Here is a 24,964-nt window from a genome sequence, read left to right on the forward strand (position 1 = left end):
AAAAAAAAAAAAAAAAAAAAAAAAAAAAAAAAAAAAAAAGGAGGAAAAAAAATACGAGATATTAATGTATTTCAAGCTCAACCTATGTATTATAAATATATCCTATATGCGAATCCTAGAATTTAAAAAATATCACTATATATTTACCTTTTTAGGAGATGTTCTTTTTACTCTAAGAGTTGGTTTGGGCTTTTTCGGTGCGTCATTGTCGAAGCAAATATAGAATCCTTTTTCACCAGCATCCGTTGGATCTAGAGGAGTTACTTCCGGTGTACCTGATGGAGATGGTGTGGCTTCTCTTAATGATGGATGAGGTTGAAATGAATTACGTGATATTGAAGGTCTAGTTGGTGATGGAATTCTATATGTACGGCTGCCAGACGTGATGTTTAAACCTCTTATACCTGGTATGAGCTCATCATCATTTCCTTTAAAATACGTGAATGAGTAAAGAAATAGAAAATGCAAACAAAAACATAAACGTAATGAATTTCTTCTTGAATACGTTGTATATGACACGTTCTTAGATGAATAGATCGAAATTAGATACTTACCAATGAATGATATATTCTGAGGTTTCATATCATCAACAGGTGGAGCTGGAACAGGTGCATGTAAAGCAGTAATTTGTCTCTTTTCGGTGGGGCTTTCACACTTAATTGGTATATGATGTACAGTTGGCCTTTTTGGTTCAGGACTTTCACTCATTAACTGACTTATTCGATGAACCTGTATTACAAAATTAAGAGCGAAAAATTAGTGCATAATAACATTAAGATAACACGGTATCATTAATAAACACAATGTGATATATATATTAGAATGTCAAGCTATCACAAACAAACGAACCTCATAGTGGTAATTAAATGAATTAATAAAACTAGATGAGTGAAAAAACTGCATTTTTTAATATATCGCGTAAATTCGTAAAAGAACTAAATAATTTAAAAACGAGAATGGAGTGTTTGAACGTCAAACTTGAATGCGAGTAGCGTCTGCTATACTATGTGTGAAGAGAGTATCTATAAATGTGCATTACATCACTAACTGGTTCCATGAGTGTTGCCTGCTTATATATATGAAGCAATTCATTTACTATCTAATTAACCAAAAAGAAGAGTAAAGAACAGTATGCAGTCCTTACAATTGATCGTGATTTCCCTGTCAATTTAAATTGATATTATGAAAATATATATAGTTATTCGTAACTTGTAGTTTTTCGTTTCTTGCTTAAAGTATAATTTTATTTAAAATAAGTTGATTAAGGCAAAACGTAATAAAAATAAAAATTTTGTATTTATTGTGATTAAATATTATGATAATTAATTGAATTATAACCAAATAAAACAACAAACAATTATTATACTCACAGCATTACGATGTTGCGGACTAGCAGAAGATGGTGGTGTTTGATTAAAGATAGATGCAGATGATGGATATGTAGAACCAGGGTGACTCATTTGATTATTACAAAGACTATGATCTCCACCATTGAGGTACCTTGGTTCCTGAGGAGTATCGTGTAAAACAAATCCTTTCTGTTGAGGTGGGTGCGTACCCCAATTCCGTGTATCTTGATACAAACGCATATCTTGTTGATAAGCTACAGAAAAGTTTAAAACATTTACGTTTAAAATGACGATAAGATTAGTAGATTAAATTTTAATTTATTAAAAAATGCACATACTTGCTGGTTGAGTACTATATCGTGGATCAATCGATTGTTGATAGCCTACAGCAGCCATTTCATTTGCTAAGCTTTGTGTTGGAGGTGGTTGACCCCACATTCGTCTTTGCAATTGGGGTTGATCGTGTAGATAGAACTGCGATTGTTGAGTATCTTGTAATTTCGATGTTAATGGATTCATAGTAGGAATTCCAAAATTCTAGATAATAATGAAGAAGAAGAAAATAAACATCGTGTCACAATAGTTAAAAATAAGTAATGAACCCAAAAATACATACTTGCATATGTTGCTGACTAAGACTTTGCAATTGTTGAAGTTGTTGCTGCATTTGTTGTTGATGCTGGGTCATTAAATGCTGCTGCTGTATCTGATTTTGTTGATTTGCTAAACGTTGTATGTCTGCTTGTATTTCGCTAAGACTGTTGTTCATCCTATGGAAGGATGTTACATATGAATCTATTCAACGAATTTCGGAAAATTAATCATAAAAATAAATACTGACTGTGATATCGACTGATGGTACTGCTCAAGATCCATATTCTCAATATCTGGAGTACGTCTTGTTTCAATAAACGGTGCATTACCGTCATGCTCCAACCATTTATGTTCAACGTCTCGAACATCTTCGCTAATTTCCTATAGTCATTGGTATAAATATTAAATAATTATTTGAAAGATGTAAAAAGAATTTTCGCTGATAATTTTTGTATAATAGTGTAGACCTACAAATATATAATCACTTCATATCTCACCCATTCTTCTTATTCGAATTATGACAAATTTATAACATAGCACATATATATTTTTCAAGATGTATATAAATATATATTAATATTTATTAAAATTTATGAAAGATATATAATATATTTGTAGGTATACACATATAAAGGATTTTAATGTATGTAAAAATATTTTTGATGATCATGTAAATTGAAGATCCATAATGACGATGACCTAAAGTTTCGAATTAATTTATAATCCTTATCTTTATTGCTATTGAAAATGCTGAAATTGCCTTTTAATACGATTTTCCCTTGAAGTAATAGATAAGATTACAATAAACACAGACCAATGTCTACATTTAACTACTCAGGTAAAGATATACATATATAACAATAAATCAGTCCAATTCAAAGTATTCATACATACAGTATATATGTATCCCAATATAAGATTGGTTTTGTTGTTAATGTTTTTGTGCTAGAAAATGTTTAGAACACAAGTGTAAAGAACCACCACCACAAACAATAATTTTAAATAAAATTTCAAACATCTCTATAGATTCTTGTCCAGGGAGTGTTTAGTACTGTACCATGCGTTCCGAGAGCGATATTGTACACGATTGCATTGAAACATGGGAACAGAGTAGCAAACTTGATCAAAGACCACAGAATGCATTGGGACTGTTTCGTTTTCCTCTATTACTAAATGTAAGCAACAAGAAGCGGAATAATCATTCGTTGTTAAAATAAAACTCAATTGAAATTATCTTCTGATTAAAGGAAATTATAGGAAGCATATTTTTCTATCTTACTTGCAGCACGCTAAGGCATATTATTATTGCTCTTTACATGTTTCATATATTAAGAATTAAAAATAAGTAATGAAAATCTTTGAACGGTATTCTTAGAAGCAAAGGTACAACAGAAGTTAACGAATGTCTAGAAGCCATACATAAGCCATGTATGTAAGTTGCTAGACAAATCAGCAAATATTTCTTTTTCAAATGTTCATCTACAGGAACACTGTTGTATTATATCGTACCTTGAGAGAGAAGGGTCTCTGTGGTTTTTCTTGAGAGGGTTGTTGGGTTACAGGGGTCGTCTCGGAAACACTTGACGGGGTATCCCCCGAAGATCCGGAGGTTACAGGAGTGGGGGGACCGATTTCAGCCGGACTGTCCCCCCCAGACGTTGATGAAGAGGGAGATTTAACCTTACCCTGCAACCAGCCCAAGCACCGTGCCTTGTTAAGTACTTGGAGTCCGCATATGCCGAGTCCAATATGTCATCAACCACCACACCATGGTCGGACTTCTCCACAGCCAAGTATACGTTACATTCAAGCACTAAACGCCAAAGCCAATTCAAAGACTTGCAAATACTTCATTGCCAATGGCTTTCTTCGCTATTGCACGACTTGGTAACTTTTTTTTAAAGGAAATATAATGGAACTCTCTTAGTGCATAACGTCTCCAACTAAAGTGAAATTATATTTCTCTACCTGATTACTTGAAAAACTTGAATAAGGAATATAGCATTATGAATATAATATATTTCTGAATATAAATGTTCTTTTGCCAGGAGCTACAGCTATTACAATTTTACTGCATCTAAGTTCGAGATTGTTTTAGTTTCTCTAAATCGATTATCGCTGATAAAGAAGTCAATTTGAATATAACTTTCTTGGTTGAGAATTACTAATTACTAATGTAAAGCATGCATACCGTCACCAGATTAATTTAAATGTTACTTTGTTTAGTATTCACATTATTTATTTGATATTCACATTTCGTTTAGAGTTCTTTCCATATGAACATGTATAAAGCAGAAAAGTGAAAACGGCATCCAGGGAATTGATAGTCTATTTTTTTATACAAAGTGTGTAGCTTACGTTCAACTTCGTAATTCTGTAACAATATAACTTTATCATATCAGCATGCACTTACCACCAAGTACAGCTGAAAGATGAGAAAGAAAAACGTATTACAATAGTATAGCTGGCAATAAAGATTATCTGCATTAACCATGATAGGCATCAGGATTATGTCGCATTTGCAACTACACACAAAAATTCATTACTTCAAAAGCTAATAATATAATAGGAATAGATGTTACCAAAAAAAAAGGAAAAAAAAAGAAAATCAATAAGTATCGAAAAAAATATGCGGCATTTACCTGAAATAAAACATTATTATCGCAAGCTCGCTCGCACGCTACTTTAAAATAATCGGATATTGTAATACAGCCAGATACGAAATCAAATAAAACGATATAGGCAAATATACAATAAATATCGAACTGCTTGTGAATCTAAAGAAATCTCTTTGCAGAAGAAAAAGAAACTGTTCGATGTTCGATACAATATAATTATGCATTGCTCTATACTAAACACCCGTGGCTAAATTTCAAATACCTCATGGCTGTATTCAATGCTCTGTTTCGTTTCAATTTAACAAATCTTCCTTTCCCCCATTTTCGTGCAAGAACAATTGAAAATCAATTTCTCTGTCATACTACAATTAGAAATGAGAGAAAATATCATACATATACTTCGAAAGATATATTCTCATACTTCATCGACAGTTATATATATATCTTCCAATGAAGGAAACAAGTCATTAAAGAGGCCATGAAAGTGATCTGGCTGAAACTCGATCATGAGGTTCAAAATGGGAAACATGGAGTTCGCGATCATCTTTTCGAGTATAATCGCGCGTTTTACCTTCGTGACAGCTTGCAGGAACGCGGCCTTGCCCACTTTCTGACGTTGTTTCGACATCACAACTTCCATCTTCCTCTTCTCGTTCTCTATGTGACGGCGTTTCTCTTCCAGCTTCAATCTAATATTATTCAGTTGCGAGGCCATAATCGTGTTACCACCGTTTTCATCTGCTAGTACGATTATCATTTATTCCATTAATCTCCAAACAACCACTTGCATTTCTCTAAACGCTAAACACGTACCAGCAGAATGTTGCTCCGCCTGTTGCGACTGCTGGTTGCTCTGTTGTTGCCATGTCGTCGTATTCGGTAACGTGGCGAACGTAGTTTTCTTCTCACTGCTCCCATTGCCGTTGGCCTGACCAAGTTTCTTACTAAATAGATTGGACTTGCCATCGTCCCGATCCTGTTCCGTGTAGGTCAAATTGATCCCTTTGTCGGAACTTTGCCTGCTCAGATTAGCGAAGCTAGCTAGCTTGGACGTGTCCCCTTCCGAATTAACGTTCTCACTGGAATGTAAAATTTGCTTGAGCGCAACGTTGTCCAAGCTGGAGTTCGAAGCTTGCCTTCTCAATCTTGACGGTTCTTCCTTGTCGTATCCGTTATCCGACAAGATGTGCTGCACACCGCTACCGTACACGTCCTGAACGCTGGATCTCGCCGGTAACGTTGGTTCTGTGGTGCTCCGCTTGCCGATGTGCGCCCCGACCTCCTTGTCTGGATTTCTACCGAAGTTGTGTAAATTATCCTGCACAGGACACGTCGTTACTCGATCGTTTCGTTTTTTATTTCTCGAGTTCGACACAAGTATTGTCCACTGATGAGAAGAAAGCATTGGCGAGCAAAGAGAAGTGTACTAGCCTTTCTAAGGTCTGAATGCGCTGGCAGAAAAAGGCTAATCGTCCAAGTACTAAGGATCATTGGACAAGATCTTGCGAAAAAGTGGTAAACGATGCATTCTCAATGAATTATTTATATTCTCCACCTTACATGGGCAGAGAAGACAACGATTCAAAGAGTAAGCATTGGTAAGATCAAGCTACATAAACTGTGACAGAATCTATCTGTCTGTGACAATACTGTGGCACTTTCTGACATCAAATCTGAGTAGTATGTCACTCAGACGATTAACATGAGACAAAAAGAGTGCCAACCTAACTTATTCCATTATTCTACTGTTAACATATGCTGTTGAAGGTGCTGCCAGCGTAGACTACTCCACTTGTTCTCCTGCGGGTAGTCTTCTTCTCATCATTGGACAATACGTGGATAGTCGGATGTCGATTGACGTCGCTCACCTGAGATCCGCCAAAGTTCTCAATGGTCAGCTGTGAATCGTCCGAAACGCTGTTACGCCTGGATCGTCGGCCAGCGTACGAGCTTCTCCTCTGTTCTTCCCAGTTGCTCGGCCGACCAGCGGCGTCTGCTCTAGTTACAGATTTCTCGTCCGCCACGGAGCTCAACGTAGGAATGCCTTTGCCATGATGGACCACGAAACTTTCTTCGCTCCCCGCTCGTCTGTGAAATAGTCATAAATTAGGCACCACGTGGCGAGAAATGCTAATGAAATGGAATTTCATCATGAAAATGGAAATTCGTCTTTATGAGAATTTTCGAGGGAATTTCAAGGGATTCATCGTGTGCATTTGATGTTATTTTGGTGCGAGGTTTGTTGGGTGAAAATAGCTAGAATTTCGCAGTATAGGAAGTGACCTTTTGCGATAAAGTCAGGTATAATATTAGCAAGTATTGGATTTGTTTTTTGGCAACGTTCTTATTATATCCTTTTGATACAAGAAGGTTTAATGTGATCTAATTCTATGGTTCAGAAAATGTTTTTTCATAAATTTAGATTAATTTAGTTCAGAAAAATTCCTGTTTTATTTATATCGTTGCAGTATCATTATAGCGTGAAAAGCATGCACGTTTCAATAAAAAAAAGTAATTTCTGAGGAAAATAATATTATATAATAATTCATTGTAAAATCTTTCTGATATTAAGCACGTAACCTAGATTTAAGCTCGATCATCAGTTTTTCTTTGAGATAAGGAGACGTAAAGTCTCCTTTAAATTGTATTTAAATAAATTCAAACCAAGACTATTATATTACAAGTAAGTACTTTAAATTCTTACTCTGATTCTTCTCTTTCAATAAATTTACATGATTCGGGAATTTTCGTGTCACGAGCTACAAAAGAGTTCGATTTTCTTTAATAAGAAAATCCCAAGTTTGTTGATCGTGCTTCCAATGAATACTTAATTATTATTTAAATTAATGGATTAATTGATTATTCAATTATTGAAAAATTATACATACAATTTTTCAGGTTATACGAATTTTAAGTTTCTCGAGCGTTTCACTATGAATTATTATACCAGGAGAAAATTCGGAAAATTAATTAAAGACAAAATATGTGGATGAAGCGTGAGAACATACCTGTCGTCGTGAGAATAATTTTCGGCAGTTTGTTGTAATGATTGTGACTTCTTGACAGAGGAGGATGACGGTGCTTTTGCAACTAGAAAATAATTCAATGCTGTAGCGATCGTTTACCTACGTATCTAGAAAATAGTACCAATGTCTAAATCAATAATCACTTCTGACGTGTAGAAGAATAGAGATTCAGAAGGGTCCTTTAATCGGTGTGAAGACATTGAAAGTTGCATCGTGACACACCGAATGAAATTCACGTGCGAAATTTCCACATAATCCACCAGCGAATCTTTCGTTCTTCGCAGGAGTACCACAAAAAGTACGATAAATCACCACCACGAAACAAATTCAAATTTCAACATGGAATGTAATTACCACAGAAATTTCGACGCAAGTGAATTTCGAAAAACCAATATGTATATGTATATGTATATATCTATGGTACAAAAGCTAATGTTATCATACACTGGAGCAATATACACTCGTCAGACGGGTAAAAGTTAATTGGAGCTATACGAACTAATTTCTAGCTGTTTCTAATTATCGTGGTAACGTGTCACACACCAAAAATGAAAAAAAAAAAAATAAATAAAAAAAGAAAAAATGTAATAAATAGTCAAACGACAACCCATTCGGAAAGAAGACAATGAGGAGGATAAAGAAAACAGGACAAAGGATCAACGAACAGACACAAGAATACGAAAACACGCAATAACGTAGACAATGTACGTCGCAAAACAAGTATACTAACTCAATATGGAGTGGATATATTAATGAATCGTCCAGATTTCTCTCTGCATCAATCAGTATGACACAGAACGAGAGGAGGCAATCATGCAGAAACGTAAGGAACGGAAGGCTAACGACAACGCAAGCGGCAACGAAACGGCGAAAATGAATATTTTCTTATCGCAAAAAATGCGCGGACACAGATTTTTCATGCAAGTACTATGATTAGAGGAATGCTACTCCATCGTGGCATTAAATGGTACGCAAATAATACGGTTAGTAAGAAGCAGTGCGCCTAAGTAGTATCTTCGCTTTGTTACACAGCTAAATCTAAACATCTGGCCACGTTTTAAATGCAGAACGCATTTTTTTATTATTGTTTTATTTTAAGTTTCTTATTTTCTTTCGTTTTTTTCTATATTTTCTTTTTTTTTGTGGATGATAAAAGAATTAATATTCTTTTTTTAAGGATTTGTTCGATTGTTCCTGAATCAAAATGTTACTTTCAGTTTGATATAATTATTAACCTGCTTTTTATATGCATAGTATGTATGCATATGCAATGCAAATATTGTTACTACTGTGGTAACGAAAAATTGACATTGTTATTATGCGATTTCTATTTCAAAAAATATTAAGACCCGTAAAAAAATCGAGAATTTTCACATTTTATTTTCTTCTTTTCATTTTTTTAAATTATTGGGGAATTAATTATTCAAGAAAGTAACTGTACCGTATATACCTGCGCGAAGATCGAGACACGATTGCAATTAGTCTGTAAATTCGACATGTTTACTCCAAATTATTGGGCTACTTGGTAAGTTCGAATTTTTGTCAAATAATGAAATGTAGAATTCATTATGATAAATGTGTCATTTACAAGTCAAAGTGATTAACTCCACTTTCAGAATTTTTAACAATTTTTTATTCCGTAGTTTCTATACTTTAACTTTTCATATTTAAAACAAATCTTTTTCTTCAATAAAGTTTGAATTCTGCACTTGGTTTGCAAAAGTTATCAGAAGAAATTCAAGAAAAATATTTTCTATTTAAGAATTTTGAATTAAGGAAATTTTTTGAAAATTAAAAGATTGAAACATCTGTCGACAAATATTTCTACAATTTCGGCACGAACTTCCAAAGCAACCCAATCTCATAATACATGATTTATTCTTACGTATACTTCACATTTTACACTGTATATTTGTTACACTTCGATTCCAAAAATTCTAAAATTCATTTTAACGATATTACATCGATCAACTACTGTCTCCCAGCACGAGAGCAGCATGTTAGAGACGAATTGTGCATATCCCACGCAGTAATTCAATCTTTCACGCTAACATATCAAGACTGCAGCTCTACAAACGTAACATATAAGAAAAATTCGCGCACGTATTCACGGTACCTTGGTTACTCCTCGCTGAAAGGAAAGGGAAAATGCGTCGCATTTAAAATGTAGTAAATTCTAAAGAAGACTAAATAAAACAAAAAAAGAAAAAAACAACCCAAGATATTCAAATGAAGATGAAAAATGAAATAATACTTTAAAATATTAAAAAAATTTTTTTAAAAAAAGAAACATCGAGGAACAAACGACAAACTTCGAGGGACTCTTGATCCCTCCTGAAGACGACTGAACGTTGTCATATTCTTTTTCATCTATCTTTTTTATTCTTTTTTCTCTTTATCTTTATTTACTTATTTATTCAGCATTTATCTTTTTTTTTTCTCGTATTTGCGTTCAATATTTCTCGTTAGAATCGACACGTCAGTCTGCGAAACGCGATTGACAAGAGAAGACCACCTAGTTTCATGATTTTTGGTTGTTTGGTAACGTGTGGGTACCTGTGAAGCCTGGCGCGGATACGGAGAGGTTGCTTCTCAGATCAGGTATCGGAGCTATAGACTGTGGCAGACTTCTTTTATGAGCTACGCCATGACTATTGCGCGGGCAGGCTGCACCCGTCACCGCACCGTATTCGTTCATTGGCAACCGGAAGTTGACGAAAGAAGAAGGCGAGGATAGCGTTGTTGTCAAGCATCAAGAAGGTTACGCCATAGAAATATATGGAAATATTACAGTTTTACATTAAGTGACATAATTACGTGGAGGATCGTCGCTGTGGTTATTTTTCTTTCTTAATTATTTTGTTCTTTTCTTATTTTATTTTATTTTTTTTTTCAGTAACTGTTTTTCGTCTTTCATTAATTAAAGAAAATAATTCTGTTATTAATCGTTAAACAATGAATGAAACTCAACTTAACTCGTACATTTATACGTGTACACGTATAAAAAGATACAGAGATGCGTTTATTAGTCGCTGCTAAGGACCTGGATCTCGAGACTGGGAACGAGTGTGTGTACTGACACTGATAAAAAGCGTGATACCGTTCCAACTGCGAGCAATATTCGTCTTGGTTCACTTATGGTTTCGAAGACAGTGGATAGACAATGCGCGTAGACAGTATGCATTGGGTATTAGAAAAAGTTTTGTCGTGCCTCGATTTTTGGGAAATATGGGATGACTGGACGAGCATCTTGAATAGTTATGGTTACTTTGATCATAGGAAGATAATTAACACTTTGCTGACCGGTAATTTTACACAGAAACTATGTCATGTCAGCGGCTATTATTTTGTAATCCAATCTTCAAAATCACTTTCACAATATTCTATGTTGCCCTGGGTTTCGTAAATTGAAATAGATAATGTAAGTGCAACGACGAGTTAACTCGTCACCGGTCAACAATGTTTTAAAGTCGTATTTCAGGAGAGAAATTTGATCAGTGGCATCGAGCTACTTGGCTTGCTTCTTTCACAGGCTGTTCTTTGAGAATCATGCTTATAAATTTTTCGAGGACAATGCACGATGAAAGAAGATACGCGAAGAAGATATAGAAGCAAATTGAATGCAGATATTCGACAAAACTTTTTTAATATCCTGTAAAGGATGACGAGCAAGTAGAGACTGAGCTTTGAGTCACTGAGTCATTTTAGTTTTCGTTTTAGTCTAATTAGTTTGTCATTAATTTACAGTGTTTTAGTAACACTCGTATACTGTAACTTCAACTCGATGAAAGTGTTCAGAAACTGTGAGCAATACTGTATATATCCCATTAATATCGAAAGGGTCGAGGACTTTATTTTAATTATTAATTTCAGGCTGTTTATTAGTAAAAGTTACTGTACTTCTATTAGTAAGAATAAATGTAAATCTTAAATGACCAGTTCACAGGACAAGATGATCGAATCTACATTTTGAATATTTTTCTAAATTTCAGTGTCAAGATACTGGATTAATATTTAATTATTTTATATTAAGAATAAATTTCTGTTTTTTATTTTAGGTAGCCAATAATTTCAAAGTGAAAGAAGACAGGGAATATTTTTATATTTCACATTAATAGAACTGATTTTTAAGATTTATGTTGGCACGAATTTCTAAAGTCTTAGACCCTTTTATATTTTTAACCAGTCTGTAGGTAACATGTGCACAGCAAATTTCGTAGAAATACATAGATTGCTCGCAACAGAAGCGGAATTCCATGGAAAAAAAGTATAATAAAATAAATTATAGAACGGGTAAGTCCAATACAGAATGTACGCAGCCTTCACCAATCACATTAATCCGATACCAAAATTCATCAGCCCTTCCTGATCAAAGGGTGCGTTCATAGTGTCGAACAAATCTCTCCAATGCTTTTTAATTGGGACTCGCCATTCTGTTGTTTAATACTTTACGTACCATCTAAGAACTGCATCGCCCTCTCCTCGCCTGGGTAACGAACACACTTTGCCGGGTGAATCTCCAATACGTTGTACATATCCGCCAGGAAAACGACTAAATTTTGCTTCATAGACCTGATACAGAGAAATTTTATTATTTCACTCGTAACGATACCGGAATAAATTAAATATAAATATTTCTACATTTATTCCCATTATCTTCTATTGAAAGAAAATTTCAGAAATTTGAATTTCTTTCGCAATAATAATTAATAATTAAATTATTTTTAATACACGTGGGTTACAAATTATGATCATTGAAATAAGAAATAAAAATAAAAGACACATTAAGGAGCTAATGCTAATCTAACAACCTTTTGAAACATTATCTAATATCTATGCTAAATTAATTATACTAATCTAATCAGTGAAATAGGTTACCATTGAAAAACTTATATTTAGTCTGCAGGCTGAAGTTCAAGTTGTTATAAAAGAATTACACAGTCAGAGGTGATAGGAAGTTTGAGCTAATACTAAATTTCCTCACGTACTACGATTGAAAATTTTAGAAAATTCTCATGTCGAAAAGAAAATTTTATATTTATTTTATTTGCGTACATATAACTTTTATTTTATTGTGTGTATCTCAAGACGGAAGATTCTGACTAATCAAGTACTGCTAAACCACTTCCTTTACTACGTAATTCCTATATCTTATTCCACGCTATAAATGCAATAAATTTATGAAGGATAACTAAAATCCTCGATTTACGATCTAATTTGGAAACTAATAATATGCAAATGAGATATCAAAAAATTTAATAAAACAGTAGTAAAAATGCATATTCACTAAAAGTAATATAAATGTAAAAGAGGAGAAAGGAATAAAATAGAGAATTTTAATAAACAATTCACAGATCCTCTTATTATTCTCAAATTTTGTTGTACTCACAATTTTCTTAAATTAAAAACATAAAACAAAGATTAACCCTGTGTAGATGAAATCATGGTCACGTAAAATCTACCCGAGAGAGCCAAGCTTTATTTAAAAAAAAAAAAAGAAAAAAAAATGAATAAGAATATAAGGCAAGTTACTTTGAGGAAAATTTAGATCAGATTTCAGAGTGAACTTCTGTATCTGCAATCTACACATGACAATCAAAAACTTGGAAATATCAGTGAATTTATATTCACACTATCTTCACTTCATCCCTTATCCCTATAAAAATAAAGCTAAGTAACTTAGCACATATTTACCTATGTCTCCATAGTAGTACCATTGGAGACCAAATATTTAATAAAATTTAAACCAGAGATGAATTTTTATATCTGCACCCTATCCACCATAGAATCAAAAACTTGGAAATGTCAGTGAATTTATATACACACTATTTTTATTCCTTTCTCTATCCTTATACATAAAAATAAAACCAAGTAACTTAGCACAGATTTATCCAAGTCTCTACAACCATTGGAGTGCAAATATTTAGAAAGAAAATTTAGAGCATAGTACAATGAATTCCTATTCCTTCACTCTGCCTATCATACACTCAAAAACTTGAAAATATCAATGAATTTATATACCCACTATCTTCATTCCTCTCCCTATCCCTATAAAAATAAAACCAAATACCTCAGCACAGATTTATCCACGCCTCGCAACAGAGTGTTAATAAACAATAAAAACAACGGAAGCAATAAACAAATCTTAGCAAACAAAATACAAATAAAGGATCTCATCATCCTGGCTACCACTTCTGGTCCAACCACCCCGAATCAGTCCCTTCCCAAAACAACCCCATTCGTCAGCCAACCCCAACTCACCCTCTCATGTACGTCACGTCCTCGGGTTGCATATGAAAAATGGAATAGGGTAAGCATCTGTTACAAAACGCGTGAACCAGCGACAAATTGTGCAGTGCGTCAGCGACCGACGGTCTCTTCGACACCCTGATGTCCATCCAGTTCAGCTCGCCGGGGCAGTAGAAAGCCACGACGGCGGCCAGACCGACACCGTCGCACAGCGAATGGAAGTCCTTGGCAGCTGGCAGCTCTGGCAATCGCGTTTTGTCACCGCCACCCTCCTCTGTCTGGATCTTGGCGATCAGAGCGTGAGACGCGTGGCTGATCCATAGCAGCAGGCCCTTCTCGTGGTCAGCTGGCACGTCCACCTCTGCCTGAGGATCGAATCGTTGGATTGCCGAGACCACCCGATCTCCGGTCACCACCTCCTTCGCGTACAAGACCATCAGGCCCTCTATCACAGCCATATGCGCGGACTGCAAGGGGAAAATTAGGGATTAGTTGCGGAGAATGAGGGTTACTTGAGTGAGATGTACAGTAGGTCCCTGTATAACGCGATGCAGTGTTGTTCCTATAACTGACAGCAGTTTGATTGTCATTGCCAGTTAGAGATGAAGTAAACGATTAACGCTAAACCTGCCAAGACCTAACTGACCGTTTTCGAAACTGTCATTCATATTCTGCATTCAACTATAGTTTTTGTCACTCGTTTTTGCAATTCTTCTAATGTACATGTAATCATTTCTCTAAAATTCTAATTATTTTTCCTTTTGGTTTAGTGTACCTGCATTATAGTGATAACGAGCCTGGCTCGTCAGCTTTTCATACCGAACCTCTCGAGGATGAATTACTTTCGCCGTGCGAGTAACATTATTACAAGTTAACAAGCTTTAATAGGAATGACATTTATATAAATTCGCAACACTTGCGTAACTTTATTGCGAATGAAATTGTAAGAAGTGGAGATAACGACTGTTAATTAGACAGTAGTTACAAACTGCTATTTAGAGAGACAATACTGCACCTTCACGAGATGTACATTTTTCTGGTGTTTTAACTCTTATGGGACTGGAAAGCTATTATGTAGAATTGTAGAAAAATTTACTTCATTATTTTCTATAATAATTTTTATACTGAATCACAGAAGTATTCGTACTCTTCTTATTGCTGATTTCGAATGTTATTATTTATTTATAGTACATTGTATGAAATTTTTATAAAGACTATTGCACGTTGGAGTAACTAAGCTTTCAAAATGTTATAAATTTTTATTATAAAAATAGCGTTAATGTGACAAAAATCGAAATTACCAATACAAAGTTACTAAATAATTACCAAGAATCGTAATTTATTTTCTGGCGTATTAGAAGAAATTATTCATTTAATTCAAGCTTTTTCTCAAAATCCTATTAATTTTTATTATAACAAAGGTGTTAATATGACAAAAATCAAAGTTACTAGTACAAAGTTACTAAATAATTACCAAGAATCGTAATTTATTTTCTGGCGTATTAGAAGAAATTATTTATTTAATTCAAGCTTTTTGTGATCCCGATTTCATATCTCTATGACGAAATTTCTATGGCGTGGAATATATCTCTCGCGTTATAGGGGGTCCTACTGTAGTGGTTTTGTGCGAGGTTCAATAAAAGTTGATTGCTGGATCGGGTGAATGCTGGGTGTATTTTTTGATTGAGTGTGAAGTTTGAATTTAACTAACTTTCTATAAATGGAATTTCGTTCTGTTATGGAAGACAAAGGTTTAAGCAATGACGGTCGTTTATTCTCCTCTGCAATGTAGGAAATATAATGGTTCCAGAGAGTCGATTGGAACTTTGGATATAGGAAATTAATAAAAATTAATTGCTGGATAAATTCTACCAAGACTTTTAGAATTTCTCTCGTTTATGAAAGAGAGAAGATTTATGCTATTATCGTCTTTCACTAGAGACCGAAGTATAGTAATTAAGGATGAATACAGAGCATCGTTTATGTTGACATAATCGAAAGTAATCTTTTTATTTATGGAAGAGAGAGGTTTAGGTTAGGTCAGGTGGTATTTTTCGATACTTAAACCTGAAATTTAGGAAGTAATAGTGGTGGTGGGAAAACTATTTAGGATTGCGGCGAGTATAGTTAACACGTCGAGTGTCGGATCGAAATTTGCGTGTTCTAAGCATGACAAGGTGCAAAGTTTGAGTTTGTTCTAACCCTCTATAATCAGTATATTCTGTTTGTTTATGGAAGAAGAGGGTTCGATTTTCAATTAGTGTCGTTGGATCATAGGTGACTATGACAGTTCGGGCTAGGATAGTTAATTTCGGGGTATGTATTAATTTTATTTTCTATTCTACGTTTTACGTGTATTTCTATAAGTGCTCTGGGATTAAATAGCCTAATTCAAACCTAACTTAAATTGTTCTGTGTCGTCTATGACCCAACGATACCAACTGAGGGTTAATCCTCTGTAGTTCTTCACTTTAGTCTGAAATGTAGCAATTAATATCTGATAACTGATTGTTATAACAAGACACTAAAAAACAATTTCTAATATTAATTAACAACATAAATTCCTGTTTAAATATTATTCTATACTTTTCACATTCTTCTAATAGTATTTTAAACAGATACTATTTTGATACATCTAGCTTTACAATATTAAGAAGGTAAAATATAATTTTTAAAAATATAAGTAAAATAATATTAGAAATTGCTTTTTAACTAAAAAACAATTTCTAATATTAATTAACAACATAAATTCCTGTTTAAATATCATTCTATACTTTTCACATTCTTCTAATAGTACTTTCATCGGATACTACTACATCGACTTTCAAAAAATTCGCGTTATCTCTAAAATTACTATTTTTTTTACATTCTACATTGTTCCTATAGTATTTTAAACAGATACTATTTCGATACATCTAGCTTTACAATATTGAGAAGGTAAAATATAATTTTGAAAAATATAAGTTGGAGAAATTTTGTCGACTTACCATCTTGAGTGGTGAATTCTGGATAAGGATCGTTTCGGTGAGTTGAGTATTGTTTGGCTCCGCAAGGTAAACACCTTTTCTGGCCAGGGCTTGGAGAATACCGCAATGATTCTGGTTGTGATAATTTGGATCCGAGTAGATGTTCGCCAGCGCCAAACAGTATAACTCTGCATTGGAAAGTGCATGGACGATCTGCGGCTTCAGGTGTTCTTGATTCTTCAACAGAAAATTCACAACGAAATTTAGAAATATTTGCAACAAATAAAAATCTATATATCGATTAGAAATAATTTGAATAACACTGGTATCTTTTTTCTGAAAATTCTGAAAATTTAATTATTATAATAATTTACTTCGTTCCTTCCTTCTTCTTTTTCTTGTTTTTAATAGAATATGGGTATTATTAACCCTTTGCATTCGGCGATCTTTTCGTTACAGAAACATAATAATTCGAAGACTTGCTGCCATAAAGTCGACGATATTTTCAAAACGGTAACTAAAAAGTGTAAAGGGTTAAAAACTATGGTGTACTATTTTTAAATTAAAAGTTGGAGTTACATCAGTAGAATATGTCCAAGTTAGGTATCTGTATTTTATATGTAATAGGTTTCTGTCAGGGATATACAATATGTGTATTGAGGAAACCGTACAATGTTCCTGATTACTGCTCTAGTATCCCTGCTGTGATTCCATTGCTGTAATACAGCAATGCCTAGAAAGTGAGCATTAGAAGGCACGTCGTGGAAAAAAATAACTCGAGATCCACGTTACCCGACTACCAAAACAAAATTTACAAACACGATACTTCCACAACAAACATATAAACGTAAAATCAAAATTGTCCACCTTAAAAAGAAAGAAGGAAACACAACCTAACAACGACACAGATATAGTACCTCATAAATATATTAGCTGTACTGCGAGTATGGTCTTCGATACAGCACCCTCGCGAATTTTAAAAAATACAAACAACACCAACGTAATACACATATCACTATCCGTAACCATCAACCAGAGGAAATTTAAATGACAGAAATCTAAATGACGAAAACTTAACTTGACGAAAAAGAATCAAAAGGAAATAATAAAAAAGAAAAATAGAAAATGGGGACGAAAGAAAATAGTGGGCCGGAGGGAAATCAGATTTGTGTCAAAAGAGATCTGGCCGTAGTGGCAGTTCGAAACACAATACCCTGCAGAGCGCAGGTCGGCCGCAACCGCATAAGAATATCCGGCAGACACGACGGGCAAATATTAGTATTCCGTAATTTCCGGCGTGGTGCGCGGAAACGCGAAGAACTCGAGACGATGCATCGTGGTAACGGAAATACACTGGTCGCGGCCATTGTCGCCGACCGATCGCGAAATAACACGCGGCACACGTCCGACCCGGCAGGATATCGCGTGTAAAAAGCATCGGGCAGGAGGGACATGTATAATTTATCGTGTCGTTCTGCAAGCCTCCGGAAAATTTCGATGCACCAGAGAATTACGATAGCTCTAACAAAATAAAATAAAATATCGCAGTTTCGACGGCGACGAATTTTCAAATATATTGCATTATTGGGGTGCATCCTGCGCACCCATCAACGGGGTGATTCTTTTGTCTTTGGTAATACAGTTGACGTAATTAAATATCTGACTTAAATTATCTCCTCGTGATTCTTCATATACTACCATTTACGACAAAATAATTGATTATGTGGTTTTTCCAGTAGCTAAATAATTAAAGATAATTGAGGTGCTGCACCTTGTATATTTGTAATAAATATAGTATTTAGTATATTATTTAGAATGTAGTATAATAGTATATGGTATATAGTATAATATATATAGTATATGCTATATATTTAGTATATAGTATTTATTGAGAAATTTTGGTGTCGAAGGATGACCCACGGATTTAAAATGTTTTTAAATGTATCGGAAAGGAAAAATACATTTTCTCTCTCACACAAAATTGACCATTTTGGAGAACCTATTCCAAAGCAACTGAACCTTGAGTCCTTTATTTCTCTGAAATACCGATTTTCAAGATTCTCTGTCTCACAGCACTACTCATAGCATAACACATTTACTAAAATTCTGTAATAGAGCAGAAAATATACTATATTCTTTCCTTGTAGGCCAAAACAGGGGAAAGGTATTTCCTCGATTGATCTAAAAATAATAATAATAATAATAATAATAATAGTAACTATTTATCCCTATTTATTTATTTTTTCATTTGACAGTCTAAAAGAGGAGAATAAACAATCAGATATAGCATGATTAAAAAATTTTCACCTCGCATTCGAAAATTTTTACCATTCACACATCGTCACTATTTCGTTGCTATTTCAAGATACCAGAAATGTCCTGTTGTGAAACACGTAATATTTATACTTTTATTATTTTATGATTCGAAACCTCGCCATATCGTAGACAGATCATAGTAATCAAAAATTATCCTAAAAGCAGCTAATTGCTTAAAAAATTGCTTAACGAAGGAGGATGTTGGGGAAATTTACAAAGAGAGACTGATTACTCGACGACCGCAATTTACCTAGATCTCAAGATCCGCGGAAACTAGATCTCCCGTATCCAGATGCCTTTGCTTAAATCGACAAGTCGGAGCGGAACTGAAGCCTCGCGGAAACTCGTTTCTCCCTTTACGATCCTGTCTCGCACGAGAAAAGAAATTGGGACGGAGTTGATGTTTTGTCGGTCAGTGGAATTGCTGTCGAGGTAACTTTACGATAGGAACGTGACGTTCTAGCAGTTTCTTCGAGGCTCCACGTTTCTACAGATATATGTACATTACGTATGTGCGATGAGAAGTTCGTGTGTGCGATTATTATTAGTCCTCGTTTCGTATCACAGAGGAACATATTTCGGTCTATTCGTCGAAACGTGCACATGAATAATTCAATGTTTGATTTTCCAGAGAAATTTCCACGAAATTTCCTATAACTTCACGTTTAATATTGTTCATTTGAGAAGTGATAAGCGACGTGAAATTAAACGTACAATAGGGAATTCTAGGTATTTCTATTTAATTATTCGTGTAACAAGGAATATAAATGTATTAATTCTTTGCACTCGAGAGGCGACTCTCAGTCGCCATTTAATCGGATTCTAAAAATCAATGTTAATTAATATATCAAATTTAAAATTACTCAACGATGTGTAGAATGTCGAAGTCTTAATTTGCATACGATTTCTCATTTACTGTTTTTAAAATATCGTTGACTTTATGACAAAAACTCTTCGAATTACTATTATTTTTCTGTAACGAAAAAATCGCCGAGTGCAAAGAGTTAACTCTGTTGTCATCACTATGGCGACATTGTAGAATAGCCTGTAACTCCATTGACACAGCTGCGACACTAGAATTCTGCTGGATTTATATCAAATATTGTTAGATAAAATTCCCAAAGCACAGGGTTACTATATGAGCCGTTCACTGCACAAATCGATTAACTCCATTTTTGGAAAAATCTTAAATTTAAGTGTCAAAGCACTTGGTATAGTCATAACTTTTTATAATTTTCAGAAAAATTTCAACGCTATTTTGCCCAACTCTTTCGCTTCATAGTTGGATAATAATAAATAGCTTCCAATTAAATTGCAGTATAAATGTAGCAGCGAGGAATATTTCTGTTAATAATTCCGAATGTAAAGAATATAAAATGTTGATATATGAAAAATGTTGGGTAATTTGATTTTCGGAAAAATTTCAACGCTATTTTGCCCAACTCTTTCGCTTCATAGTTGGATAATAATAAATAGCTTCTAATTAAATGTAGCAGCGAGGAATATTTCTATTAATAATTCTGAATGTTCCACATATAATTATTCATGTGATATAACATATAGCTAGAAGCGTGAAAAATATATTGTATTAAAAATTTCAACAAGTACACCCCAATGATCGAATAAATAACGAAAAATAGATAGGAAATCTTGAATAATTTATTTCCCGAGGAAATTCAACCAAAGTTTGGTGTAACTTCGTCGTATAATCTATAATTTGTTACTTCCTAATGAGGCTACAATGAACGACCTATAATTACTCGCTAGTATAAATATAGCAGCGAAGACTGTTTCTATTAATAATTTCTGATAATTCTCTTTAATTGTTCAAGTAATAATACAACCAAGGGTATCAGGAAGTAGCACTAGGAATAAAAAGATGAAAAATAAATTATTATCTTACCGTTCTTCGCAAACGAGTATACATTTAAACCAGCAAGGCGTAATAAGACAACAACAGTGTTATTAAAGGAATCACTTGCAAAGTGTAAGTATTAAGGCTACATTTTTCCAATTTCTCGCGCGAAGCTTGACGCTCGGAAGGGAAAAGAACGATAATACGATTTAACAGAAAAATAATTACCGTCATTATAGTCTACGGTACATTAATTCCTCAGGTAGCCATTCGAACAAGCTGCGGCTGTGTACGAAACGGTCAATTAAATCTGTTCTTAAATCTGTTCTTGGTCCATAAAGAGGTGCTTCGAAAAACCGTTCGTAGCTGAAAAAATCTATCGAAAACGAACGAACGAGGAAGTGATCAACTTAAAATCGCTAGAAAGTATTACGTACGAGATCTAATTATCGCAACTTACGCAATCTCCTTGGATCGTATTATATAAACAATTTCACTGCATCCGACTTGCGGTTTCGGTAACAATGAAGTTTTTCCATGTTCATTCATAAAAATGCACACTTTGTTGGAAGCAGTAACAAGGCTAAAAGTAGAATAGATGATTTATTGCTTTGCGGAAAATTCTAGCAATAAAAATGGCGATCGTGGTACAAGGAGTATTGAATTCTTTTCTGCTTAAGTTCATTTAACTTGGATTTAAGTGGATTTCTTTTTCCAAATTTCATTTAGTTATTTAATGAATCTCGTATTATTTGGCCAGTGTTTTACTTGGGAAATATGAATATACTGGAACATAATTAGTAAGATTAAAGGAATTTCCTGGTAATTCATCTTTGACGAGGAACTGCATAACATATTATTTTCGCAATTGCTGCAAATTTTCAGCTAGTTTTGGCAACATTCACATTAACCAATTTTCATTTTAATTATTATTAGTACCCATGTGTACTGTATTCAGGTACACATTGGACACCGGCAATTTCAGTGTCAGAAACATCTCCACCTACCGTTAAAACGAATTCTGTAGAATCATCCCAAGAGAGAGAAAACAGAATCTTAACTCATAAAAGTTGGGAACTTGAAACGAAGAACCATTAGAAAAGAAAAAAGGAACAATACAGATTCCTACCTATCCTATACTCCCCTAACTCCAAAAATAAAAAGAAACAATGAAAAAGAATTTAACAAAAAAAAGAAAAAAAAAAAAAAGAAAAGAAAATAAGGAAAATTGTACACGCATCTCCTCTAACTCCAAACAGAAGAAAAAATAATGAAAAAGAGTTTAACAAAAAAAAAAAAAAAAAAAAAAAAAGAAAAAAAAAAAAAAAAAAAAAAAAAAAAAAAAAAAAAAAAAAAAAAAAAAAAAAAAAAAAAGATAGGAAAAATTGTAGACGCATGTCTCCTAACTCCAAAAAGAAGAAAAAATAATGAAAAAGAATTGAATAAAAAAGAGAAAAAATTATACACGCATCTCCTAGCTATAGATTCCCAAAAATCGGAAGCTTATAAGGCAGATCACCATTCTCAAACTCGACCCAACGTCTCACCAACTGCAACGTGTCCCTCCACACACGCAACATACAAATCATTACACATTCGTTTACATTAATTTACTAGTTCGTTCATGCACACTCCTGCCGCGGCAGCCGATCCAATTAACTTCCACCTGGCCCGCGATCCGAAGTCACGGATCCTGGAACAAAGAGGGACTCCCCGTGGTGAATGAAAACGGAGTTGCACCCGAAGTGGAAGTTCCAGTCAGTCCGTTTTCTCCCGAGCAAACGATTCGTAAACGGCGACCAAGGACGCTGTAAATTTCTGCGGGGTCGTGCTCAAAGGCGGCCTGATCCGAGGAACTTCATAGAGACGCGCGATTCAGAGGAGAAATGTCACGGTGCAACTGGCAGCTGCGCGATGCTGGAAAGTCGGAAAAACAAATTCGGTTTGGTGGCCAAGCAGACGTGGTTGCGGAGGCCATCGAGTCGATAAACTCGAAGCAGGCCAGGTGAAAAGCCACGGCCTACAAAGGAAGCGGAGGCACGCGAGCTGAAGGTGCAGACAAAGGGAGAATGGGGTGGCGTGGAGAGACCTGGTCAGTGGAAAACGTGCTTTCCAACGGATGCAAGTTGATGGATGGAGTTTTGCGGGGAAATTGAGAATTCTATTTGATCTCTTTGATTGTTTCAGCGCGATGAAGAGTGATCGCGTAGGAGGTGTAGATTGCGAATTGCAGATTAAATCATGGGGTTCAGTGGGTGGGTGCAGATGCACTTAATTTGGTTCACATGTTGGTCTTATGTTTCCTTCTTTTTTCCCTTCTTTTTTTTTTAAATTACTGATATTAAAATAGATATGTTAAGTCAAGTTTAAGCTTTTGATCCAGATTTTTTGGAATTTACATTTTAACGATCTTAATTAATACCTTATCAGTCGTAAGTCACCTCTCATGTGTAACAGTACTTTGTCGCTGCGGTCGTGCGTCACATGGGACGTGATAAGACGTGGGAAATCTTTCGCATTTTTATCGAAACCAGCTACAAGCTAGTGAGAATCACGTATAAAAAGCTAGCGTCCGATATGTTGGTGATTATTGATTACCATATAACGAGATTAAGAATTAAATCGTTGAATAAAATGGCGTTCCTATCGTTTCTTATTTCCTTTTCTTCATTTTTCTTTTTCTCTTCTCTTTTCTTTTTTAAGCCTTTCGCTACTACGTGTGACTATAGTCACGGGCCACAAGAATTGAGTAAAATATTAAGACAAGCGCTACCGTTCCTCTTAGCTCTCTTCGCCAAGAATTGCAAGCTCTATTACGATGATCAGTTTTTCCTTTTCATTTTTCTTCGAAAAATTTGCGTCAAAAGACCGAATGCTAAAGACTGCACGATCGTATTGTTTCCATCTCTGAGACGTCGCTTCGTTTTTAAAATTTAGAATTCTAGGAATTCTAGATTAGAAATATAGGTCTAGTTGAAACTTTCGACTTGAATATTCTTGTATTTGATTTCTAACACGGCCAGAGATAACTGTGTTGATTTAGGGGTTGTAGCTCAATGATAAATGATACAAATGATAGTGATAGGTGCGTGGATTATCAGGTAAAGTGATATTGGTCGATGTCTTCCGGATTTAGGTCTGCCTAAAGCTTTCGACCTCACTTTCTTCCTTTTTCTTTTTTAGAGATTAGTATTTGGTATCAAGCTAGGTACTAACTTAGGGATGTGAGTTTAGTTAAAGCTTTCGACCTGAATTTTTTTGGTTTAGTCTACATTCCTCTTTCTTTGAAAGGCTGGCAGAGTTAAGAATAGGTGTAGAGTCAATTTAGAATTCGTGTGTCGATTTTAACAATTAGGACATGCGAATCTCCCAGGTGCTCCTCGAAATATCACTAAACGTGGTGAAAATATGTTCACTATTTCTAGGAGCTGAATTATGTTTGTAGGCACTGCACATAGCGCGAAAATATACAGGGTTGGTCAAGCAAAGTGTTACAAGCTATTTTCTCTCACACCAGTGCAAAGATCCTTGTTTTCTTTTCTTCTTTAAATTTTTAAATAAGAAATTAATTATTTGTGCAGTAAATTACCTTTCAGCTCTTCCTTACTCTCAAAATAACAATTTTCTGCACTTATATGAAGTTTAATTCGTGCTAAAATAAATAAAGAAAAATAATAAATTGCTAATTAAATTTATCATACTATTTTAAACCTTCGAAGCTGTACCGAGGACGAAACTAAAGACCTCCAGAGGAAATAAATTACAAAGCCAATCCCAAATCCTATAACGAACTTAAAATATATAATTCACAGTTCCAACCACCTTATGCAACGTTTCATGATACATATGCACATCTCTAACGACAGGTAAACTCGCTATTAAACAAGAAGGGTGTAATGATATAAAATTAGATTTGGTCGAAAAATTGTCGACTTTCTCTCTTTCCCCATTCATCAAGGATTTTTTGCGTTCCCGTTTTCATTGCAGAGAA

General features: G+C 34.6%; 1 protein-coding gene across 14 annotated transcripts in view; it reads right to left on the minus strand.

Moving 5' to 3' along the window:
* Patronin (calmodulin-regulated spectrin-associated protein patronin) overlaps positions 1 to 24,964 on the minus strand; it is a 149,560-nt gene that overhangs the window by 6,703 nt on the left and 117,893 nt on the right. For 9 of the 14 annotated variants that reach the window (XM_017904728.1, XM_017904724.1, XM_017904723.1 and 6 more), the window contains 15 exons: positions 16,824 to 17,039; positions 13,849 to 14,303; positions 12,044 to 12,159; positions 10,144 to 10,254; positions 7,570 to 7,651; positions 6,430 to 6,649; positions 5,375 to 5,879; positions 5,133 to 5,302; positions 3,453 to 3,629; positions 2,191 to 2,324; positions 1,966 to 2,119; positions 1,688 to 1,886; positions 1,371 to 1,603; positions 555 to 729; positions 148 to 428 (listed from right to left, as the gene is read on the minus strand). In XM_017904728.1, coding sequence (XP_017760217.1) covers positions 148 to 428; positions 555 to 729; positions 1,371 to 1,603; positions 1,688 to 1,886; positions 1,966 to 2,119; positions 2,191 to 2,324; positions 3,453 to 3,629; positions 5,133 to 5,302; positions 5,375 to 5,879; positions 6,430 to 6,649; positions 7,570 to 7,651; positions 10,144 to 10,254; positions 12,044 to 12,159; positions 13,849 to 14,303; positions 16,824 to 17,039 — 3,228 coding nt within the window. The remainder of the gene's footprint in view (positions 1 to 147; positions 429 to 554; positions 730 to 1,370; positions 1,604 to 1,687; positions 1,887 to 1,965; positions 2,120 to 2,190; positions 2,325 to 3,452; positions 3,630 to 5,132; positions 5,303 to 5,374; positions 5,880 to 6,429; positions 6,650 to 7,569; positions 7,652 to 10,143; positions 10,255 to 12,043; positions 12,160 to 13,848; positions 14,304 to 16,823; positions 17,040 to 24,964) is intronic. The other 5 variants (XM_017904719.1, XM_017904714.1, XM_017904715.1 and 2 more) reach the window with 4 other exon arrangements.

The sequence above is a fragment of the Eufriesea mexicana genome, unplaced genomic scaffold (assembly GCF_001483705.2).
Source record: "Eufriesea mexicana isolate 0111107269 unplaced genomic scaffold, ASM148370v2 scaffold3062, whole genome shotgun sequence".
Taxonomy (NCBI): domain Eukaryota; kingdom Metazoa; phylum Arthropoda; class Insecta; order Hymenoptera; family Apidae; genus Eufriesea; species Eufriesea mexicana.